This window comes from Mesocricetus auratus, unplaced genomic scaffold (genome assembly GCF_017639785.1).
Source record: "Mesocricetus auratus isolate SY011 unplaced genomic scaffold, BCM_Maur_2.0 Super-Scaffold_100007, whole genome shotgun sequence".
In the NCBI taxonomy this organism is placed as follows: Eukaryota; Metazoa; Chordata; class Mammalia; order Rodentia; family Cricetidae; genus Mesocricetus; species Mesocricetus auratus.
This window is the reverse complement of record NW_024429191.1, coordinates 97,942,183-97,964,011: the sequence shown is the minus strand read 5'-3', so window position 1 is coordinate 97,964,011 and position 21,829 is coordinate 97,942,183. Positions and strand designations below refer to the sequence as shown.

The following is a 21,829-nucleotide window of genomic DNA, read 5'->3' as shown; positions in this document are numbered from 1 at the left end:
ATGAGGGCCACCCCTGCCCAGGACTGAGGCCACAACAGCAATGAGTGTCAAGTAAGGGTGGTACAAACTTGGACCCAGCTCTGAGTTCTTAGAGACGAGGCCAGGGATTGGGCTTTGCCAAGAAAGAAGGGGCTTTTTCTAATAAAGCTGGAGCCCAGCATCAGAGAGGCAGCAGGGTTTGGGGCAAAGAAGAGGGGCGGCACAGCATCCAGGTTAGGATGCTCTCTGTCCTACCGCCCACATACTCCTCAAGTGAATTAATTCATTAGCCAATCACTGGTTTTGTTTTGCAGAACTGGCGATGGAACCTAGGGCCTCTCACATGCTAAGCAGTGTTCTGACACTGAGCTATATTTCCAGGCCTTTAAGAAATGTTCTTATTTAGAGTTGGGTATGATGGCGTACGCCTTTAATCCCAGCACTCTGGATGCAGAGGCAGGCAGATCTCTGTGAGTTCAAGGCCAGCCTTGTGTACATAGTGAGTCTGAGGCCAGCCAGGGCTGCACAGTGAGACACTATTAATTTTTTTTTAATTTACAAAGTCTTTGATATGTAGCACAGGACGACCTCAAGGCTTCTCAACTCCTGGGATTACAGGTCCAACCCCTGTGTGTGTGTGTGTGTGTGTGTGTGTGTGTGTGTGTGTGTGTGTGTGTGTGTTCGTGAATGTGCCCATGTGTATCCCTCTTTTTTTTTTTTTAGTAGCAAAATAAATCTATCTTAGCCACGGTGAAGCACAAAGTACTGTGGCCAGCCACCAGATTCTGCTTCTGGAACATTGTATCACTCCAGAAATCTGCACTCCATATCCTGTCACATGAATGTATTTGACCTTCAGCAAGAGTACTACCAGACCAAGGTGCTGTCCCAGCCTCTGATGATCACCCTAAAAGTGGTGAACAGGTCTTGTCTGGTCATGGTAGGAGGAATGGTGAGAGACAAGGAAAGGATATTCCAAGGATAGTACTTGAGACAGGGAAACAATTTGTCCGGGAGCAGTGAAGCCAAGGCCTCATTGCTATCAATGGGAGCCACATGTGGGTTTTGACTTCCTCATCCAAGAACTGCAGCCTGCAGGACCTCTTTTCTGTACCCAAGCTTCACTGCTAACTGGGCAGCTTCTCCTCCCAGTTGGCACATCCCACCCCAGCCTCTCTTACCCCTCAGTTATCTGCCCTCCTTCCCACCCTAAATAAAGGGGGAGGCTCCCATCCACAGGGGAAGGCTCCCATCCACAGGCAAAAGCTTGGAAGGCAGACACACCCTCACCAAACACTCAGGTGCCTCATGCTAGGGACCCCCTGCATTCAGGATCACCCCCATCCCAACTTCCATCCCCAGCACTGAGGCAGCAGGGCAGACTGCAGAATACAGGGTTTATTGGTTCATGTTCATACGGAAACAAGAAGCTACCCCGGGATGGGGTTAGGGGAGGGGATGGGTGGAGATTGGATGCAGGCCCTTTACCAACCAGTGGGGCAGGGTCCTCAAGGCCGGAAGGGCTCACAGCTACAGATCAGGTTCACAGCCCGGCACTAGCTGCTCTGGGTAAGCAGACCTTAGATGCCTCAACTCACGGGGGTCTGGTCCACAGCTTCTGTAAGAGTCTGAGAGACAGGTTTGAAGGAGAAGTGTGTTGGCACCGTAGGAAAGGTGCTGATCGAGTCAAAGTGAGCAACAATGAAGAAAGGACAGGGAACTTTCGGGAAGAGAGTTGAGGAAGACAAACAAGATGGTTATGTTTGAATAGGGGATTCTGGGAATGGGCTCCTGAGTGGCCTAGCTTTGGGTCCTTTCCAACCTCTAGGCTCACACAGGGCACTGTCACACAAAGGCCCTACTAGGGGGTACCGGGGTCAGCATGAGGGTCTCTGTGGTCTGCTGGCTGCTGGAGGACAGTGAGCGGCCCGAGTTCTGCTGGAGGTGGGCCCGGCTGGGCAGGAAGCTGCCGGCACTCCCTGGGCCACCACGGCAGCTACTACCCAGTGCCCGCTGGCGGCCACGCAGGTACTCACGATAGTTCTTGGTGAGCAGTGTATAAAGGAAGGGGTTGATGCAACTGTTGCCGTAAGTGAGGCAAGTGGTCAGGTAGTTGACGATGCGTGCAGTCTGGGGTGCCAGTGGCATGGTCTTGTGGTACTGGGCCAGCAGCTGCCACAGCCAGAAGGGTAGAAAGCAGGCCCAGAAGAGAAGGACAATGCCAAAGATGAGGTACAGCACCCTGGGGTTGGGCAGCCGCCGAGTCTGCTTGAACGAGGCTTGCTGAGATAGCCAGTAGGCCCTGGCCAGGCGGACGTAGAGCAGCCCAATGACCAGGCCAGGCCCCACAATGCTGGTCCCAAAGAGCAGTGTCAGATAAATACGGTGGGCATGAGGACCCCAGGCTGGCAGGCAGAGCCTCTTGGGGCCCTTATGCACCAGCCGGATGGCAAGCATCATGGGTAAGGTCAGCAGCAGTGCCAGCAACCAGGTGCCCAGCGCCAGCAGCTTACGGTAACCCTTGGAGCGCTGTACCGTGTCCAGGGGCCTCAGTACTGCTGCATAGCGCTCGCTGCTCATTATGGTCAGGGTGAAAATGCTGGCATGCATGGTCAGGAAGTCCAGGCTAAAGAGAACACGGCAGCCCGCATCTCCAAAGTGCCAGTCCTTAGTGACATAGGTGGCTACGATGAAGGGAATGCTCAGAAGGTACAGCAGGTCAGCCAGTGCCAGGTTGACCACGTAGACATACATGGAGGCTGAGGCACGCAGGAATCGGCACATGACCACCAGCGTGTACACATTTCCCACCACGCCCACCACGCCCATGGCTGAAAGCACTGCCCCAATGGCACCCGTAGCCACCAGGTCTTGCAGGGAGCTGTGATCTGTTGGGCCAGTCCAGGAACCGTTGAGGGACACATTGGGGCCACCAGGCAACTCAGACACAGTGTTTCCTGACATGGCCAGCATGGCAAAGCTGGTTGTTGACTCCAGGCTCAGCGCCATCTCTGTCCTCACACTGGGCTTCTGGTGTGTGTAGGGGGGAGTCCCACTGCTCAGTGAGGAGGGCCTGTAGGAAATGTGTCCTGTGGGGAGAAGATTAGTGTCAGAGGTACAAAGCAGCTGCCTACTTCCATGCCTAGAGGCCTCTGCTATGGACACAGTCACTGTCCCTCTGTAAGAGACAAGTGCTCCCCAAGTCCTGTCCCATTGGAACCCTCAAAAGAATCCCTTTTGTGTCATCTCCCCCAGCTACACAGGGGGACGCTAGAGTCATTGGGACCTACTGTCCCCCAGGATACCCCCTGGCAGGGCTCTGGTCCCACCCCAATGCAAAACAAGACCTTTGCTTTTCTGAAAAGCTGGTCACCAGCAAGGCATATGCCAGCAGTGGACAGAGACAAGAGTCTTAGGTTCTAGATCACTTGTGTGCTTTAAAAAGATGATTCCTTCTAGTCGCAAAAATTAACAGCCACTGAGCTTAAAAGTTCAATAGAAAATTAGGTTAAAGAAAGGCCATTGGATTTTCATTTGTCATATGAAGAAAACGAACCTGGGTCCCTGCCTCACATGACATACAGTGATGGAGGGAGGAAAGTCAATCAAAAAACCGTGGGGAGAAAGAATTATGGGCCACGGCAGGAACATATTTTTTTTCTGAAAAAAAAGTTTAAATTACATTTTTACATGGTGTGCATGTTTGAAAGCATGTGTGAGTGCATGTGTCCATATGTGAATGCCACAGTGTTCATACAGAGGTTAGGGCAACCTTTGGGATTGATTCTTTACTTTCCCAGGCAGATCTCCAGGAGTTAACTCAAGTCATCAGTCTTGTAGGCAAGCACTCTAACCACTGAGTCATTTCACCAGCACACAGAAAATGATTTTAAAAACAAAACAACAACAAAAGCAAAGGCTCATTTTATAGCCATGGCTGGCCTGGAACTCTCAATGTAGATCAGAATGGCCTTGAACTCAGAGTTCCACTTGCTTCTGCCTCCTACGTGTGCCACTGAGCCTGGCTTTTATTTTTAAGAGTACACCCTCCACCTCTTTTGGATTTATTTGTTTTATACGTATGAGTGTTTTGACTTCACAAATATATGTATACCAGGTACATACCTGCCATCCTCAGGGGCCAGAAAAGATTATCAGTTACCTTGCTACTGGGGTTATAGATGGCAAGAGCACGGAATGATCTCTGTAACTCAGGAAAAGATTACTTTAAAACAAATTTAACTGGGGCTGGAGAGATCACTTCCTGTTCTTGCAGAGGAATTGAGTTGGATTCCTAGCACCCACATGGCAGCTGTCTTTGTTGGGGTTCTATTGCTGTGAAGAGACATGGCCACACCAATTCTTATAAAGGGAAATACTTAATTGGGGCATGATTACAATTCAGAGGTTTAATCCATTATCGTCATGGCAGGAAGCATGGTGGCATGCAGGCAGACATGGCTCTGGGGGCAATAGCTGAGAGTCCTATGTCTGGATCTGCAGGCAGCAGGAAGAGAAAGGAAACACTAGGCCTAGTTTGAGCTTCTGAGACCTCAAAGCCCATCCCAGTTGATGTACTTCCTCCAACAAGGCTACCCCTTCCAATAGTGCCAGTCCCTATGAGCCTATAGGGCCGTTTTCATTCAAACTACGACAGCCGCTAATAACCATCGGTAACTCCAGCTCCAGGGAATCTGATACCCTCTTCCGAACTCCTCAGGCACCAGGCACACATACATGTATGCAAACAAAAACATCCGTATACATAAATAAAACTCAGCCTTAAAGAAAATCATACACAGACCCCAAACTTCATCAAAATTAAGAACTTCATTAAACAAAAGTGAGATGAGGATATATATATATATGTATATATATATGTATATATATATCCGATCAATGGAGTAGGGAGCAATATACATTGTTAAGGACTGTAAACCACAAGGAAAAGAGTAATTACCTATTTGTGGGGTGGGGGGAGGCAAACTGAACAGGAATGTCTGAAAGAAAATACCCAAAAGGCCACAAACTAATGAAAAGATGTTCTGCACAGCTTGTCACCATCAGAGAAACTCAAATCAAAACCACAAAGAAACTCTAAGAAGCACACACACACACACACACACACACACACACACACACAGTGTGCCTATGTTGTAGGATGTTTTTACACTGTGTGAAGGCACATTGCTGTGACTGGTGTAATACAAAGCTGATGGGCCAACAGTGAGGCAGGAGGTATAGGTGGGATTTCCAGGGAGAGAGAGAGAGAGGAGGAGGAATCTAGGTGCATAAAGGTAGCCAGGACACAGGGAGAGGAAACAGGAGGTGCAAGATGGTAACTCCATATGCTAGAATGTAGGTTAATATAAATGGGTTAGTTTAAGTTATAAGAACTAGTTAGGAACAAACCTAAGCTAAGGCCAAGCTTTCGTAATTAATAAGCCTCCGAGTCATTATTTTGGGAGCTGACCAGCAGGCAGAAACAGACTCCTTGCATGCTTATAGCCAGAAAGATCAATGCCCCTGTTGTTGAGTTCGGGAAGTTAAAACTAGGGTCTCAATGGCCGCAGTTGAGAATGTGAAATGCTACAGCGGCCTTGGAAAAGCTTGGCACTTCAGTGAAGCGCAACAGGTGTGTAACCATGTCACCGGGGATCCCACTTACAGCCCCAAAGAACAGCAGCTTTACGCCTATAATGAGTTTGAAACAACCCAAATGACCATGAATAGCAGTAGCAATAGTAATGGCCTTAGCTTAGAAACGGAAAGACCTACTGCCGCCGTCTGGGTGAGACACAGTTCTGAAGGACTGCAGCAGGCAGGAGTTCAAACATGGCTGTCTCTGAGATGAGTTCATTAACTGACAAGGTCGTGGTTACAGTTGCAGGAGGTCAAAGCAGTGTGTGTGTGTGTGTGTGTGTGTGTGTGTGTGTGTGTGTGTGTGTGTGTGTGTGGAGCCTACACTGTCACTGTGGAGCATTGTAAATCCCTCGGGTCTAGGTATGCGCATTCCTTGCCCTCAGTGGTGCTCACACAGGTGAAAATGTAAAAAGCAAACAAACAACTCTAAGTTTGAGTCAGGAGGTGCCAGTGCACCCCTTTAATCCCAACACTCCGGAGGCACAGGCAGGCAACTCTATGAGTTTGAGGCCTGCCTGGTCTGCATCGAATGTTCAAGTTCCAGGATAGCCAGGGCTACACAGAGATGCCGTGTCTCAAAAGACCAAACCAAGCCAAACAAACAAACAAACAAAACCCTCTAAGCTTCCTATTCTTTGGACTCTTTCGTGGATTAGGTTAGCCTCACAAGAAAAAACAAAGGCCTAAAGGGTGAGCATTCTGAGAGGGAAGTAGAGAGAGAAGACGGGAGTTGCACATGCAGGCCTAGAGATGCCTCTAGACATGCTCTGTCCCCTCAGACAAAGCAGAAGGTCTAGGGGTGAGGAGACATGGTTCCCCACACCCGCAGCTCCTGGTTTGTTTCATCTGCCCAGAAGCCCTCTCCTCCCCGCTGTCTCACCTCACAGATTAGCACCAGAGGCACTGGGGTCCTCCTGCCCGGCTAGGAAGTCGAAGGCATGCAGAAGCCACGAGTGACCCTCTAGTCACCAGGGCAGGGAGGGTGAAAGTTTCCAGCACATGAGATGAGGTGAGACCCGCCAAACCCAGCGCAGAGCACGGGCGCTCCCTGGCACTCCCGGGACCCTCGCAGGCGGGCGCCCTAGCTGGGGATCACGGTTGGCGGACACCCCACCCACCTGGGTCCATGCGCCCCGGGTTGTGCAGCCCACGACCATGCACTCACCTCGGTCACGAAGCCATCGGTGGCCTCCCAGCCCTGGGCTTAAGAGCGGCGCCCGCGTTCTGTCACTCAGATACTCAAGACCCAGTGGTCATCACCGAGCGCGCAGGTTGGTTAATGTCGCAGAAAGCCCGGAGCGCTCTCCCAGGCGGGGCGGCGGCGGCAGGGTGCGAGGTTCTGAGTCCGCTTCTGCTCGGGGCACACGGTGTGGTGCGGGTCTCCCGCCTCCTTAGAGTTCTACGCCACGCCCGCTCCTGAGCCTCTGCAGCCACCTGTCCTGCTGCCAGCTGGGAATGTGCCGCTCCGGGTATTAATAACCGGCCGCGCGGGCCCTCGTGAGGGCTCCTCAGTGGAGACGGGCGCCGGATAGGGGGCCCCCGAGATCGGGGCCACAGAGGGGTTTGCCCGGCCTGACTCGGATCCCCGCTGCCTTTCTGCTTCCCGACTTTTGCCTTTCTGCTACACCGAAGGACCTCTGTGTGTGTTGGGGCTCATCCCCTCCATACCTCATATAACCACCAGGGTCAGATTGAGGTTCAAAGTTTTATGGCTTACTGCGAAGGTGAGCGGTGAGTGTGAATGGGGGAAGAACCTTGGGACCATGATTAACCATCCTCGAAGTAAACAGGGAGCCTGGGTTTGAGTAGCAACCCTGAAGTCTTAGGTTTGCCGATATCAGATGATGTGGCTGCTTCCACACACTCAAGCGGCTCAGTCTTCTGGGAGTGACCATATATATATAGGCAAGCTTGGGATATAGGGAGCCCCTCCCCACTCTGCACGTCTCTGTGGCAAAGGCCTGTTAGAGAAACCCCGTGAAGAGGCTAACCCCGACTGGTCCATGTTGATCATATGCTGGACAAAAATGAATCTCCCCATGCCTCTGGGACTGGAAGCCAGACTATCCCAGAAAACAATGCAGGGAGTATTACTCTGTGGAGGCCTTGACTGGAGAGGTTTGAATGAGGCCTCAGGGTGGTCTCCCAGCCTCATCACCCTCTGCTCACACTCCTCTGCTTCAGGTCTCACCTCTGCTGGAGTTATATTCCTCCTCTCTGCCACTCCATACACAAAGTAGTCTGATTTCCACGTCCCTTTAAATCCTGGTTCTCACCTCAGGCTCTGTACTTTCAGCTAGGGAGAGGTAGAAGGCCTTCTGGTGGGCATCTCTCCGGGGTATAAGGTCACCGGACCCCACCTTCAACCGTGTCTGTGTCGTAGTTAGAAAAGGGACCCCTGGAAGCTGGCAAGGGTCTCAAATAAGAGGGGCTGGTAAGCAGCCACATCTGCACTCTGCTTGCAGAGGAACCAGCACCTGATTCTACTCAGCCGATGCTCAGGCTTGATGAGAGCCCAGACTACAGAGAAAGGCCTGTAGAAGCCAATGGTCTGCCCAGGGGAAGCTGTCCAGGTCACTGAGCCCAAATACATGGACAGCTACAGGCCAGATATATGGATGACCAAGGATGGTCACAGTTGTTCCTTGGCTCTCTTGCAATTCTAGCAGCGGCTATGAACCCTTGTCTTTTGATATCATCTCTTCCCCCCCACCCGCACCTTTCTGGTACAGCTAGGCAAGCACCGAGCTGAATCCCAGCCGAGCCCCTCATCTCTTGATTCCCGCAGAGCCCCAGGCCGTAAGACACCACCATTTTCTAAAAGGATAGATGCCTGTCTAACGTGGATGCTGGACAAACTCTGTGGATAGTAGAGCTTCTGGGTTATCCCAAGGGTGGTTAGCAGGGGTGAGAGCACAAGGAAGGGGTTCAAAGAGAAAGTTCAAAGAGGCAGAAATGGGAGGTCATCTGAGAACCCTTCTCGGCCACACAGGAAACCTCAGCCTTGGGCTGGTATAAAGGGGGAGCCTGAGTGTCCACGGGGGGCTCAAATGCTCATGTAGACCTGGGGCTGTCTAAAGGAAAATGCTTCCCACAGTCCCCCACATCTATTATGCTGTGCAAAGAAGCACTCTACGTATTTGTGAGTCACTTCATGGACCACTAAAACTGCACACTCTGGTCCTAACGCCTGCACTTTTAAAGCTTTGCTCTGCACATAATGGCTTCATTATGTTTGATAACGATAATTTCTCTGAAAGAACTGATTTCTAATTGCGTTACCACAGTTTGCAAAAAAAGGCTCTGTGGGTGGGAGCCAGGTTTTTTTTTTTTTTGAGGGGACGGGTTATCTCAGGTGCATATCTATCCTACATGCAGGTGCTCTTTGACTCACTGATGAAGACTGGTGCTTTATGAGTATACCTCTGGGTGCTCAAACACCAGGGGTCCCTCTCTCTACCATTCTGGTCCACAAGAGCAGTGATTTGTTATGGGAAACATTGGGAAAGGTGAGGGAAGTCTGGGAGCAGGGCAGCCTAAGTTTCAATGAACCCAAACTCTTCAGTGTGGAGACGGCTTTTGAAGCCCTCCAACATCAGTGGCTGGGACACTCCCCAGGGTGCACAGCCTGCAGCTGGGATTCATTTATCTTTACTCCTAGAGCACCCCATATCTTGCAACCACTCCATGTCTCTAGTAGGTGCATCTTTCTCTACAGAGACTATTCCCTCTACTTCCAGTCTTGGGCACTGCAGTTTCCAGCCTCTGGACCTAATGTCCCTCAGCTCTGAGGCACAGCTGGAGAGATGATGACCACAATGAAATCAATTAAAACCATTACCAGTCTGCAGCTGGGGAGAGGGGTGGTTGATTGGCAAACGGTCTCAGACATCTCAGTAATCCCAAGTGAGGGAAGCTCTGAGGTTGGCAGGTGGGCTGAATGTTGACGCTGTTCTTGACTGGAAATGCCCAAGCTATTGAAAGCTGAAACACAGAGGCAAAGAGAAACACCTAACACCCAGGTTCCCTGACAATCAACCTCAGGGGCCTCCTGCTGCAGGGAAAGAGACTAAAGGGTCCAACACTGCAGTCTTCTGGTCCCACAAGGCTGAGTGACCTTTGGAAAAATGATCTTGTGTTCATATAACTTCAGAAATCTCTCTCCTCTCAGCATGTCCGTTTCCTCCTTCCTGCTCCCTGGGTGACAAGTAGGCCAGGAGCATCAGCTCATCCGTGTTTCACATCAGTAGGAGTACCTTGACTCTGAAACCCATAGAGGAACCTCAGTGACAGCCAGAATCTAAGAGATGGGACCCTTGTCCCTCTAGGTTTCCTCCTAGGAGCTGTCTTCACCATCCTTACTGCCATCACCACCACTGCTACCATCATTGCCACCATGATCATCACTGTCACTTGTAGCTTGGATTCTAAACTGGTTTTAATAATAAAAACCTGGAGTCAGATAAAGGGGTTAATGCTGAAAAATCAGAGAAGCAGAGCTAGTTCTTACCTCTACTCAATCCTCAGGCCAAAGGGGGTTATCCTGTCCCTGTGAATCCTCAGATTGAATGCAATGAGCTCCTGTCTCCTCCCATCTTATATTCTCCTCTCCCCACCAAACCATTTATCACTCTTGTCTCCACCTCCCTAGTGTTGGGATTAAAGGCGTGTGATTCCCAAGTGCTGGGATTGAAGGTGAGAGCCACCACTGTCTGGCCTCTATGGCTAACTCTGCACTCTCATCACCACCATTATAACTATCATCCACACCATTATCTCTTTCGCCACTATCAGTATCATCACCATCATTTTTTTCCCATTCATATAGCGAGTAAAAGACACCTTTGTTGGGCCCCAGCCCCCATGGGCATCTCTGTGAGTTGCATGTCAGCCAACAACCACAGGTCCATCCTGTTTTCTGGTCCTGGCTTGCAGCCCCGGCCTTGCCCCCACTGGCATCAACCTCTGATTATGAAAACACGAGCTCTTACACTTGGGGTTTTTCCACCGTGCTGTAAGTCTGTATATAAGGCTGCTCCCTGCTTGCAATACAAACGCATGTGCATTATCTTAGCACAAATGGCCGGATGCCTTAGTCTTTCATTTAAATCTCCAGGCTTTTGCCTGACACATTAGACTTGCTTGTGGCGCAGTCACCACAGACCTTCTCCCCCTAGATCATAAAATCACAGTGCTTCCCCATGGTTATTTCAGGTTGATATTTAAGAGGGAACACCGCCCTCTCTTCCACGTTCCCATTCTTCTTCCTCCCCAGAGGCACTGTTTCTCTAAGGCTGGAATGTCTCCCAAGTTTTGTTTTTGTCTTTGACCACATGTGGCTTTTCCATGTGTAGTTAATAATGTATTTAAATGTCATCATAAATGATACCATAATGTGCTTACCATTTTGCACTTTTTCTTCTCAACTAACAAGGGCTCATGTGCCACTCTGGCCATCTCTACCCCCTCCCTTGCACACCTCAGCTGTTTTCCAGGGCTCCTCCATCCCATTCCCAGGAAGACATGCCCACCAGAGTCAGACTCTGGGTTGGAGATATTGAAATGCTCAAAGAAGCAGCCAGGGCTGCAGCTGCTGTGTCTCTCCTACCCCCGTTTCCTCGTCTGTGAAATGCAACTAGAAGTAGAGCCAACTTTCCGGGCTATTGGGGGCGTCCAGCGAGTTCCTAATATGAAAATGCTGGCACAAGACTCGGGCTGTAGGTGATGCTTGGCAATCGTGTTGGTTTGGGAAAGAAAGGTGACATCACAGTTTTACCCTTCAAGGGGGTTGAGGTCTGTGGCAGAAGATGGCTTATATAGCCATCCAGGATATCTGGATGGATGTACATCTGCAATGTTTGGATTTGGCTGAGTGTAGGGAGAGCAGTCAGTGGGCTGCTTAGGGGTACCTTGGAGGAAGGACAAAACTCAATTACATTTGAATTTAAAGTCAACAAAAAAATTTTCAGTGTTTGGAACAACAGTCTTTAGGAACTTGGCAAGCTGTGAATGCGAATGGAGGGATGAAGGTACAGCTTCGAAGGCAGGACTCGTGGAAGCACAGAGGCCAGCATTTCCACAGGCAGTAGACGTATGGTTTTCCACACAGGTGCTCTGGCAAAAGGGTGGTGATCTCTTCTCTGGGCCAGCAACATACAACTGCAACATGTGATTGAGGTGACATTCACACAACAAAATGATTTGATGTGAAAAATTCAGTGACAATGAGTTCCCAGGACATTTTTGCTCCATCAAGAAAGACCCCACTGAGGAAAACTACATAGGGTCTAATCCATTGAACACTGATGACTGGGACTGGAAAGATGGCTGCTCAGAGGTTAAGAGCATTGGTTACCCTTCTAGGCGACCTATGTTAAATTCCCAGCAACCACATGGTTCAAAACTGTTAACTCCAAACTCAAGATGCTCTCCTCTGGCAGCTCCAAGTACCTGACATGAGGACAGTATGTGGAGGGGAAATGATACACATAAAGTAATAAAATTCAAGACACCAACTTTATTTAACAGAAACAACCCAAAGGAGCATGGATAAAAACAAAGAGCTCAAATGCTCTGTACAGTTTAAGCCTGAAACCAGGTCTGATGAACCCCTAAGACAGGATCTAACAATATGACACACCAGGTCAATCAATGCCTCAGAGTCCAAGCACTTACTAGTACAAGGTCTGTGACTTCTTCCCTCACCAACACCCGATACAGAACACTCCACCTACACACATAACTAGGCCTCACCTTCCAAACACTGAACAGTCGGCCGAGGATAAACTAAACTCTGTGATGTAAGTATGCCAGACTTCCCTCTGAGGTCCCTAAGCCCCTAGGCTGCTCCAGATGGCTCCTCTCAAAGCCTAGACCAACCGGTCCCATGCTGCTCAGAACATGCAGCCTCTGGCTCTTCACACTTCCTGCAACCCTGGGGTAATGGGGGCTGCCTAAGCATCAGAGTCTCAGTTATTCCGGAGTTGGGGAGGATCAGGAGAGGGGAGATTCATTATTAAGAAACTGATGGTACAAGCTGAGGTGCAGGAGCCTCTGAGACTCAAAGTCTTTGATTAAAAGCCCCTGCGTTGGCTCCCAGCTCCAGACCTCTGGGGTGCTATCTTGCCAGGGCATGTAGGAGTGTACCTTGAAGCCTCTTTTCCGCAGGCCCCAATCAGCAGGCACCAGCTCCACACCCACATCCGAGGGCTCCAAAATACTGAGCCTCCAGCGGTTCAGGTCCCACTGTTCAGGTACACTCCATAGGTGAACCATGAACAACTCACCAGGGTCCAGCAACACCTGCCAACGCTTGACCGGGGTACTCACAGCCCAGTGAGGAAACATTCTCAGCAGCGTACATTGAGTACCAGTGCTACCCATCACAATGACAAACTTCAGGTTGACCAACCAGGTTCCTGCTAACAAGTTCATGGGCCAGATGGGGCTCAGCTCCAACAATACAGGTTGCCCGTTATGTGGTAGGCCCTGGAAGATATCCCACCAGGACAGAGGGGGCATGATGCACTGGTGGGGGCAGGAACTAAAGACACCTAATCTCCAGGGAGGGATCTGGGTGCACACAGCAATCTTCGGGCCCGCATCCAGGGATACAGCTTCCTTAGAACTCAGCTCAGTGGGCACAGGCTGGGGTCCTGGCCATGCGGAGACTGGTGCCATAAGCTGAGGCCACCGTCCACTTTGAACGACGATCGGTGGCAAATATCCATGGCTCTGTACCCAGGTGAGCCCTATCCCCAACCATGCGTCTGGCACAGGTGAGTTCCTCAATCCCTCGGGCACAGGCCCTATCCAGTCTCCCATCTTCAGCATGTTCTTAAGTGCCAGGACGGCTGCCTTGAAGCAAGCAAAGCAGATCTTCATCTGGTCTCCGTGGACAAGCTGGTATAGCCAGGCCGCATAGAGGCAGGACATGCCCTTGGCCCTATGGCGACTGCTGATTGGGGGACACATGACCAAAAAAGCTTGCCTGTAGATGACTGGACAGAGAGAGGAAGCCTCGCTTGGTGGTCCCAGGAGGTCAGGGTCTGGGGACCTTTGTGATGCTAGGGACAGGCGGGAGAAACAGGAGAAAACGGGATGCAGCAGGAGGTCTAGGGCGCTTTGGGCTCCAGGACACGGGGTAGCGGGGGGAGGGGGGTGAGAACCAGGAGCCGATTCAATGGACACCTCCTTGGAGGAGTGGACAGCCTTGAGATTCCAGAAGGTTCTCCAGCTTCACACTTGCTCCAGTGTCTGGGGAGCTAGAAAGGCAGAGAAAATGAGGCCTGGTGCCCCCTGCTGGGCAGGCTGGCTGCTTAGACCACTGAGGGGAGGAGAGGTGGGGCTCAGCCACTCCTCCCGCCCCCCCCCGAAGGGGAGGCGCTCACTGCTCACCTTGAGCCGACTCCCCCAGATTCAGCAGCTTCCTGGGGCTCAAGGCCCCAACCTCACACTCGGGCCCCACCTACCAACTGAAGGAGGCCTGGAAGCCTAAAGCCCACCGTGCTCCCACCCAACCCCAGCCCCCGCCCCCCCAGTGCAGGCCATGCCACCCACCCAGCCCCAGTCACCCCCTCAGCCCGACCCATCCTCACCTTCTTCCTCACTGAGCTCCCAGCAAGCCTGCTAATGGACGCGGGACCCACACCGAAGCTCTCCTCGCCACAGCATCGCGGCCTTATAAAGGGCCAATACCCATGATGCTCCAGCTCATTTGCATATCTCCCATCAGCCCTGAAACGCAGGAGGCTCAGGCGCTGAGTCAACCAGGCCCCCAGCCGCGCATGCGTCCTGATGCCCCCCCCCCCCCGGGACGCATGCGCTGCTCGCTGCCTGCACGCACGTGCCCCTCTGCCTCCTGTGTGCTGCCTTGAGGTGCCCTATGTCCCTGGGTCGCCGTCCCTTCAAGGGACACGAAGGCCTGGGCCTGCGGCTTATCTCGTTTGGAAAAGAGGATTCCTTTCTTCCCTGTCTCTTTAGTAAAAGTTCTTTAAACACTCGTGAAACTGCCTGCTCGGCCCTCAGCTGCGATTTAAACGCATTTCCCCCTCTCTGGGCCTTTTCGTTCTTAAACAGACTCCAAAGGACTCTTTGTAGAGCTAATTTTTAGAGGGGCTTGGGACTCCCGAGAAAAACCAAGCAGAGGATACAAGGTTTCCAGCGGCCTCTCTGCCGCCTGAGTTTAGCCTTCACTGCACAGAGATCTGTTTGTTAGAGCCCGCGAGCTGCACTGCGGGTGTTATCTCCTCAAGCAGGTGCTCGCGGTCCACCCGGACATCCCACGGGTTTGGACACGGGATGACCATGCACCCCTGCCACCTCGGGGCCGCGGGGGAGCAGTTCCTCTCTCTCTGCAGACAGACGCCCTTGGCACCCTGCCCTCCCCAGGCCCTGGAATCGCTGACGTGACCTCTGCCACTGTTTTTGCCCTATCCAGAATGTAAGCAACAAGAAACCGTCCCAGGTTCCTTCCTTAGGAACGCGTGGCTGGGCTTCCTGGGTCCCCTGGGATAGCAGGAAACAAGTTTCACTCCAGGGTTCAGTAATTCTCCATCAACTGGATATACCTCTGTATCCAGTCACCTGCTGAAGAGTGTCTGGTTGCTCTCTGGGTTTTTGTTTTTTGTTTTGTTTTGTTTTTTACGAGTGCAGCAGCTATGTTCGGTCGTGAGCTTGACAGTTACCTGGAACTCCTCCCTGACTCTGTGTCGTCTTCTCCCCTTCTCCCGGCACTCCTCCCCTGTCAACCTTGTGTCTGTGCGCTCCTGAACTCTTCAGCTGTCTCTCCTTGCTCTAGCCTTTGGGCCTCACAGTTCAATTGTCAACACCTGTGAGGTTCGAGCGAGTCGCGTGCCCCGTAAGGTTGGGAGTTTGAGCACTTGATTCCCAGTTGGTGGGGCTGCTTTGAGGACTTTTGGGTGGTGCAGGCTTCCTGGAGGAAGTGTGCCGCCGGCAGTGGCCTTTGAGAGTTCATAGCTCTGGCTGATGCCAGTTTGCCCTCTCGTCCTCATGTTTGTGGCTCTCTTGCCTTTCCTGTTCTGGCCCTCTGGTTGCCGTGCCTCTTCTGTCTTATGGTCTATCCCTTGGGAAACCATAAACCAGAATAATTCTTTTTTTTTGCTTTGTTTTTGTTTTTGGTGTTTCAAGACAGGGTTTCTCTGTATTGTTTTGGAGGCTGTCCTGGAACTCGCTCTGTAGACCAGGCTGGCCTCAAACTCACAGAGATCCACCTGCTTCTGCCTCCACGTGCTGGGATTAAAGGCACCACCAACACCTGACTTCCTTTTTTCTTTTTAACCAAAATAATTTTTTTCTGCTGCATGACTTTGGTCATGATGTTTTCTTCTGGGCTGCTTTCTTCATGTTGCCAACTCAGCCTGCACTACTAAAAGCAGATGAGGAAGGATCACCCAAAAGGTGCTTCGAAAAGCTGGGGAGATGGCTCAGTTGGTAAAGCACTTGCTTTGCAAGCACCAGTCCCAAGAACCAGTGCAAAAAACTGTGTGTGGCCGGGCAGTGGTGGCTCATGCCTTTAATCCCAGCACCCGGGAGGCAGAGGCAGAGGCAGAGGCAGAGGCAGAGAGGCAGGGGCAGAGAGGCAGGGGCAGAGAGGCAGGGGCAGAGAGGCAGGGGCAGAGGCAGAGGCAGGCGGATCTCTGTGAGTTCGAGACCAGACTGGTCTATAAGAGCTAGTTCCAGGACAGCCTCCAAAACAAACAAACAAACAAACAAACAAAAAATCCAAAAACAACAACAAAAAACTGAGTGTGTGGTAGCAAGTACTGCAACACTGTGGAATGGACAGCAAAGACAGAAGAATCCGCCCGAATCAGAAAACTCCATGTTCAGATAGAGACCCTATCTCAAATCTGAGCAGGAGAATGGTGAAGATACCCCATGTTGGCTTCTGACCACACACACACACACACACACACACACACACACACACACACACACACACACACACACGAACATGCAGACACACATACACAAATAAAATAAAATAAAAACCAAAAGCTACATGTTGTAGATGGAGTTTCCATTCCTCCTGGTCCCACAGCCCCTTTGGCCCCAAATAAACAACAGAGGTATATTAATTATAAACTGTTTGGCCGATGGCTCAGGCTTCTTATCGGCTAGCTCTGTCTTAATTATTAACCCATGACTATTAACCTATGTATTTCTACATGGCCTTATCTTACTGGGGAATGCCCGGCGTCCTCTCTTCCCAGTAGCTACTTGGCATCTCCCTGGCGGCTTCTCTCTGTGTCCTCTTCCCAGAATTCTCCTTGTCTGGGAGCCCCACCTATACTTCCTGCCTGGCTACTGGCCAGTCAGTGTTTTATTCACCAGCTAATAAGAGATACGTATATACACAGAAGGATACCCCCCATCAAGATGTGGCTGTACATGCCTTTAGTTCCAGCATTTGGGAGTCATATTTGGGTCTCTGTTACTTTGAGACAAGTCTGGTCTACACTGCAAGTTCAGGTCAACCAGGGCTTGACAGTGAGACCCTATCTCAAGTGAGTAGGGAGAGGGTGACTGCAATGTCAAAACAGGCACACAGTAGGGTATTCCCCCAGCTAACACATTAGACAAGCCTGAATGACCTGTGTATATAGCCAGAGAAGGGGTGTTTGGACTAATCACAGCTCGCCTCACACGCTAATGAAACTTTGTGTTTCAATCACACGCAAATGAGGGTTTTTGTTTTCACCAATCACACCCTTGCCTTTTGACACTAGTCACAGCAGTCCCTGTGCTAGACCGGCGGAGGAAGTGCTTCTCCTCTGGCTTGAGCAGACATGGTTACAGGGTCATGTAGAATTCACCAAGGCTTGTGAGGGCAAAAAGTCCTCTACAAATTGTTGGAAACAGCCCTTGCTAAAGCTGCACCTTGAGGAGGCAGGCTACTCGTTATGATCCATTGCAGGTTTTTTTTTTCTCCAAGGCATTTGTGCTGTCGTGAGTGTAGTTTGGCTGGCTATTTGACTGACAGTCATCCTTTTGCTCCAGAATCCAATAGCTGCAAATTAAGGGAGTGAAAAGTGCCTACCTCACATCTTATTTACAGGAAAATGAACATCACGGCAGAGCTCGCAGTAAAGGACTTGACGAGCCTGTCATTAATACTGAACTTTTAAAAGGTTTTTTAAAAAAAACGTTTAACATCTTGCTGCGTTCTTCAGGGAGAGATGGATTCCCCCTTATCTGTCTTGGAACCGTAAGTTCAGTGTTAATTTCCTTTATACTCTATTAGTTCTCCTTTTTTCTCCCTTTCTTTTCTTTTTCCTTTTTAGATGAACTCCATGTATGCTAGACTGGCTTCCAATACACTGTGTAGACCCTGAATCCCTGATCCTCTTGCCTCTGCGGCACCTGCACCACAAGCAACTTCAAGGTATTAGGGAAAGAAAGACCAGACGTCCACTTGTTTGTACTAAGAGAATGCATGTTTGGCCTTTATTGCCAGGAGAGAGAGAGAGAGAGAGAGAGAGAGAGAGAGAGAGAGAGAGAGAGAGAGAGAGAGAGAGAGAGAGAGAGAGTGTGTGTGTGTGTGTGTGTGTGTGTGTGTGTGTCTTCATTGCAAGTGCTAAGAAGGTCTCTCTCTTGTAGGCGGGAGGAGCTTTATATACAGGTTTATAGCATGGTGGAAAAACCCCAGGTAGAAGAGAGCGTGTTTTCCTCCTGCTGAATGTTGATGTCAGAGGGTCAAGGCTGGGGCAGTAAGCCAGGACTAGAAAACAGGAAGCACTTGGACTGGAAAACAGGCTGCACTTGTAGGCTGACCAGCAACTCACAGAGACCCTGTGGGGTTGGGGCCCAACAGCCTCCATCTCTGGAGTCTTGGTATTGTATGCACACACCATCACGCCCCGTTATTGAGTGCTTGTGCATACTAGCCACATACTCCCAGCCCCTCTTTCTTACGTATTTTTGTTGGCTTGCTTCTTGTCTTAGTCTGCCTGGCTGTAATAACAAACTATCAAGGCTAGGCAGCTTAAAGGACAGAGAGAGACATTTTGTTACTGCTCTGCTGGTGCCGGTCAAGGTCAAGATGCTATGTATGAGACAGACCAGAGAGATAGACTCAAGAGGGACCAGCCTCTCCTGGGGCACTGGGGAAGACTAAACACTGCCAAACATTGGTCAATACTACACTGTTAAAATGTTACTCATGTGCAGGGCTTTCTCTGTTTGTTGTGGTATTGGCTATTAAATGTTTCCTACGAGCAGCCTAAATTGCTGAGAAGAGCAGACGTTTGACAAAGCCCTCCCTTGGGCATGGTGGGCATGATTGGACCCCTTTACTAGAACACTGACTGGACCACCCTTCCGTCAGCCTGGCTGTTTGAGGCTAGATCAGTCCTTTCAGAGGACCACCACAATACCAGCTGAAGACACGCGCCAGTCACAGCATCTCCAGACAGCCTGCCCCAGTCTGGGAAAGCAACACCTCAGCCAGACAAGCTTCTGTGTCCACTCCATGCCCAGGAGCTGTTTTCACAACTGTAGGGTGAGAGGAACACCACCGCTTCGTTTTATGACCCCCCCAGAGAAGACTGATAAAAACAAGAGTCCTTTATCACCCTTGCCACACCGAGCCTTCCCTGGTAACCAGGCTGTGTTGCTTACTTTTCAAGGCAGGTAGGAGATACTTCCTGTGCTGTCCCTGATGGTTCAACTCAAGTGGAAGTGTACAGCTCTGAGGGGAAAGATTTCCCCAGTGTAAGTGTTGCAGCTCTGAGAGGTTCAGAGATTTGCCAGTCTGACCATTAATATATTTAAACAAAGAAGAAGCCTTTCTTCACATACTGTACCAAATGTAGTACCCAGCCCGGTCAGTCAGGGGTTTATAAAAGCAGAGAACATAAAGTTACATTGTGTTTACAGGCAAGCAGGTCATCTCGAGCAAAAAAAAAAAAAAAGCTGTTGTTGATGAAAGAGCAAAAACAGCAGTTAACCTGATGACCTATACTACCTTGTATACACAACAGTTTTGTTAAAATTGTGTAAGACCAGACAACTAAAAAAAAAAAACAACACTTAACACCCCTTAACATTTGGAAGTCCAATTTTGCTTTATAGTTCTCTTAAGCACAGTAATTTTTTAAAAAACTTTTTCAAGGAGTTCTGGCCAGTTCAAGCATGTCCAGCGTGGTTCTGGAAGGCCTTGACCTTTTCCCCTTTCCCTCTGCCTTGCAAGAAAAAAAAAAGAAAGAAACAAACAAAAAAACCTGTTAGATTACATCCCTAAAGCTAGCCACCAAGGTCTATTCCCTTGTTCAGACACTTTCCTATGCAGGGTCCTTCCTGGTTATGGGTACTGAAACCCCCTTTGGTTCACTTAATTAACATGTCCAATCAAAATATACCACCATATTCTAGCCCATTCTAACACAGACCTCCCCCTTTTTTCTTCTTAGAAATGACACCTACAAGGTCATCTGTGGCTGTTTTCTGTCTGAGTCAGAAAGCAGCCACTTTAACTTTTCTTTTCCACTTAGTAAGGACATCTCTCTGTGAACACTGGTGTTTGGTTTGTTGTGGTTTGTGCCTAATCCGTGGGGGAGAGAAAGCCTCTGCTGTGTTGCACACACATGGGGTGACAGTTAGGGTGGAGTGTCTTCCTTCACTTATAACCCTGCCAGTAGGTTTCTTCCCTGTTTCCTCATTGGTGGAGTAATCAGGAGGCCACCATCTTACACATCGTCTGCAATTTACATTTGATTTTTTTTTCGGTGAAAACCTTAGGTGGGTTTAATCTCTATATTTTATGTGCTGTTGATCTGAAGTGTCTTCTGTTTCGTGACCTTCTTACACCTGCAGGCTGTTAAGCAAGCGTGGCTGTTAATAGTTTTCCGAGCTTTTATTTAATTTTTTTTTAAAGTGGCTGCGAGGCTGGAGAGATGGCTCAGCAGGTAAGAGTGTTGACTGTTCTTCCAGAGGACCCAGGTTCAATTCCCAGCACTGCCCTCCCCCCCAACAGCTATTTGCTTATTTTTATTTTATTTGTATGGGCGTTTGTCTTCATGTATATGCGGTGGCCAGAAGAGGGCACTGGATCCCTGGACCTAGAATTACAGACAGCCGTAAACCACCATGGGGAGGCTAGGGATTGAACCCAGGGCCTCTGGAAGAGCAGCTAGTGCTGCTCAGTGCTGAAACCATCTCTGCAGTCTAGTAACCGTCTATTCTAATTTCTAGTTTGATGGAGGAGCTAGTCTAACAGGTGTTAGCAGAGCTCCATGTTTTCTATTCATGTGGTACTGGAACTAAGTTGGCTCACTGGGTATTGGAAAATAACCTTTTTTTAGAGATTTACTTCTGTTATTTTTAATTATGTGTGTGTTGTCTGTATGGGGGTATGTTTACATGTGTACCATGCTCTGGGAGACCACAGGCTCAGGATCCCTTGTAACAGGAATTGCTGGCAATTCTGAACTGATGTGTGGGTGCTGGGAATCGAACTTGGGTCCTTTGGAAAAACAGCAAGTGTTTTTTTTTTCTTTCTTTCTTTTTTAACCTCTGAGCAATCCCCCAGCCTAAAAATTGACTGTTTTTTAACACTTAAATTAAATTATTTATGTATTTACCTATCTATCTACCTATTTATTTTTGAGGCAGAATTTCTCTGTGTAACAGTCCTGGCTGCCCCAGAACTCTCTTTGTAGACCAGGCCAGCCTCGAACTCTCTGAGATCTTCCTGCCTCTGCCTCCCAGGTGCTGGAATGAAAGGTGTGCATCACCACCACCACCACCCAGCCCGTTTTGTTTTTTGTTTTGTTTTTGAGACAGGGTTTCTCTGTGTAGCCCTGGCTGTCCTGGAACTTGTTCTGCAGACCAGGCTGGCCTCGAACTCAGAGATTCACCTGCCTCTGCCTCCTGAGATTAAAGGCATGTGCCACCATCACCCAGCTAAATTTTATTTTAAGTGCATGGGTGTTCTACCTGTATGTGTACTCCATGTGTGCCTGGCATCTACAAAGGCCAGAAGGGTGTGTTGGATCCCCTGGGATTGGAGTTATAGACAGTTATGAACCACTATGTGGATGCTGGGAATGGAACCCAGGTACTCCGGAAGCACAAGTGTTCCTAACTACTAGGCCATATCTCCAGCTTCTTTACTCTTTTTAAAAGTTATTATTGATTTTATTGTGTTCACATGGGTATTTTACTCTTACAGGTCTCATTTTCATGT

The 21,829-nt window shown here is 49.8% G+C and overlaps 2 protein-coding genes across 2 annotated transcripts; both read right to left on the bottom strand.

Moving 5' to 3' along the window:
* Positions 1 to 1,362: 1,362 nt before the first annotated feature.
* Positions 1,363 to 8,015, bottom strand: Uts2r (urotensin 2 receptor). The gene is made up of 2 exons (XM_005069781.4): positions 6,788 to 8,015; positions 1,363 to 3,068 (listed from the first exon to the last, which is right to left on the bottom strand). The coding sequence occupies exon 2, from the start codon at positions 2,986 to 2,988 to the stop codon at positions 1,825 to 1,827; it is 1,164 nt and encodes a 387-aa protein (XP_005069838.1). The 5' UTR covers positions 2,989 to 3,068; positions 6,788 to 8,015; the 3' UTR covers positions 1,363 to 1,824.
* A 4,104-nt stretch (positions 8,016 to 12,119) lies between these two features.
* On the bottom strand, positions 12,120 to 14,285 carry LOC101836196 (testis-expressed protein 19.2-like). Its single transcript, XM_040750217.1, has 2 exons — positions 14,220 to 14,285; positions 12,120 to 13,886 (listed from the first exon to the last, which is right to left on the bottom strand). The coding sequence occupies exon 2, from the start codon at positions 13,594 to 13,596 to the stop codon at positions 12,616 to 12,618; it is 981 nt and encodes a 326-aa protein (XP_040606151.1). The 5' UTR covers positions 13,597 to 13,886; positions 14,220 to 14,285; the 3' UTR covers positions 12,120 to 12,615.
* Between the last annotated feature and the right edge of the window lie 7,544 nt (positions 14,286 to 21,829).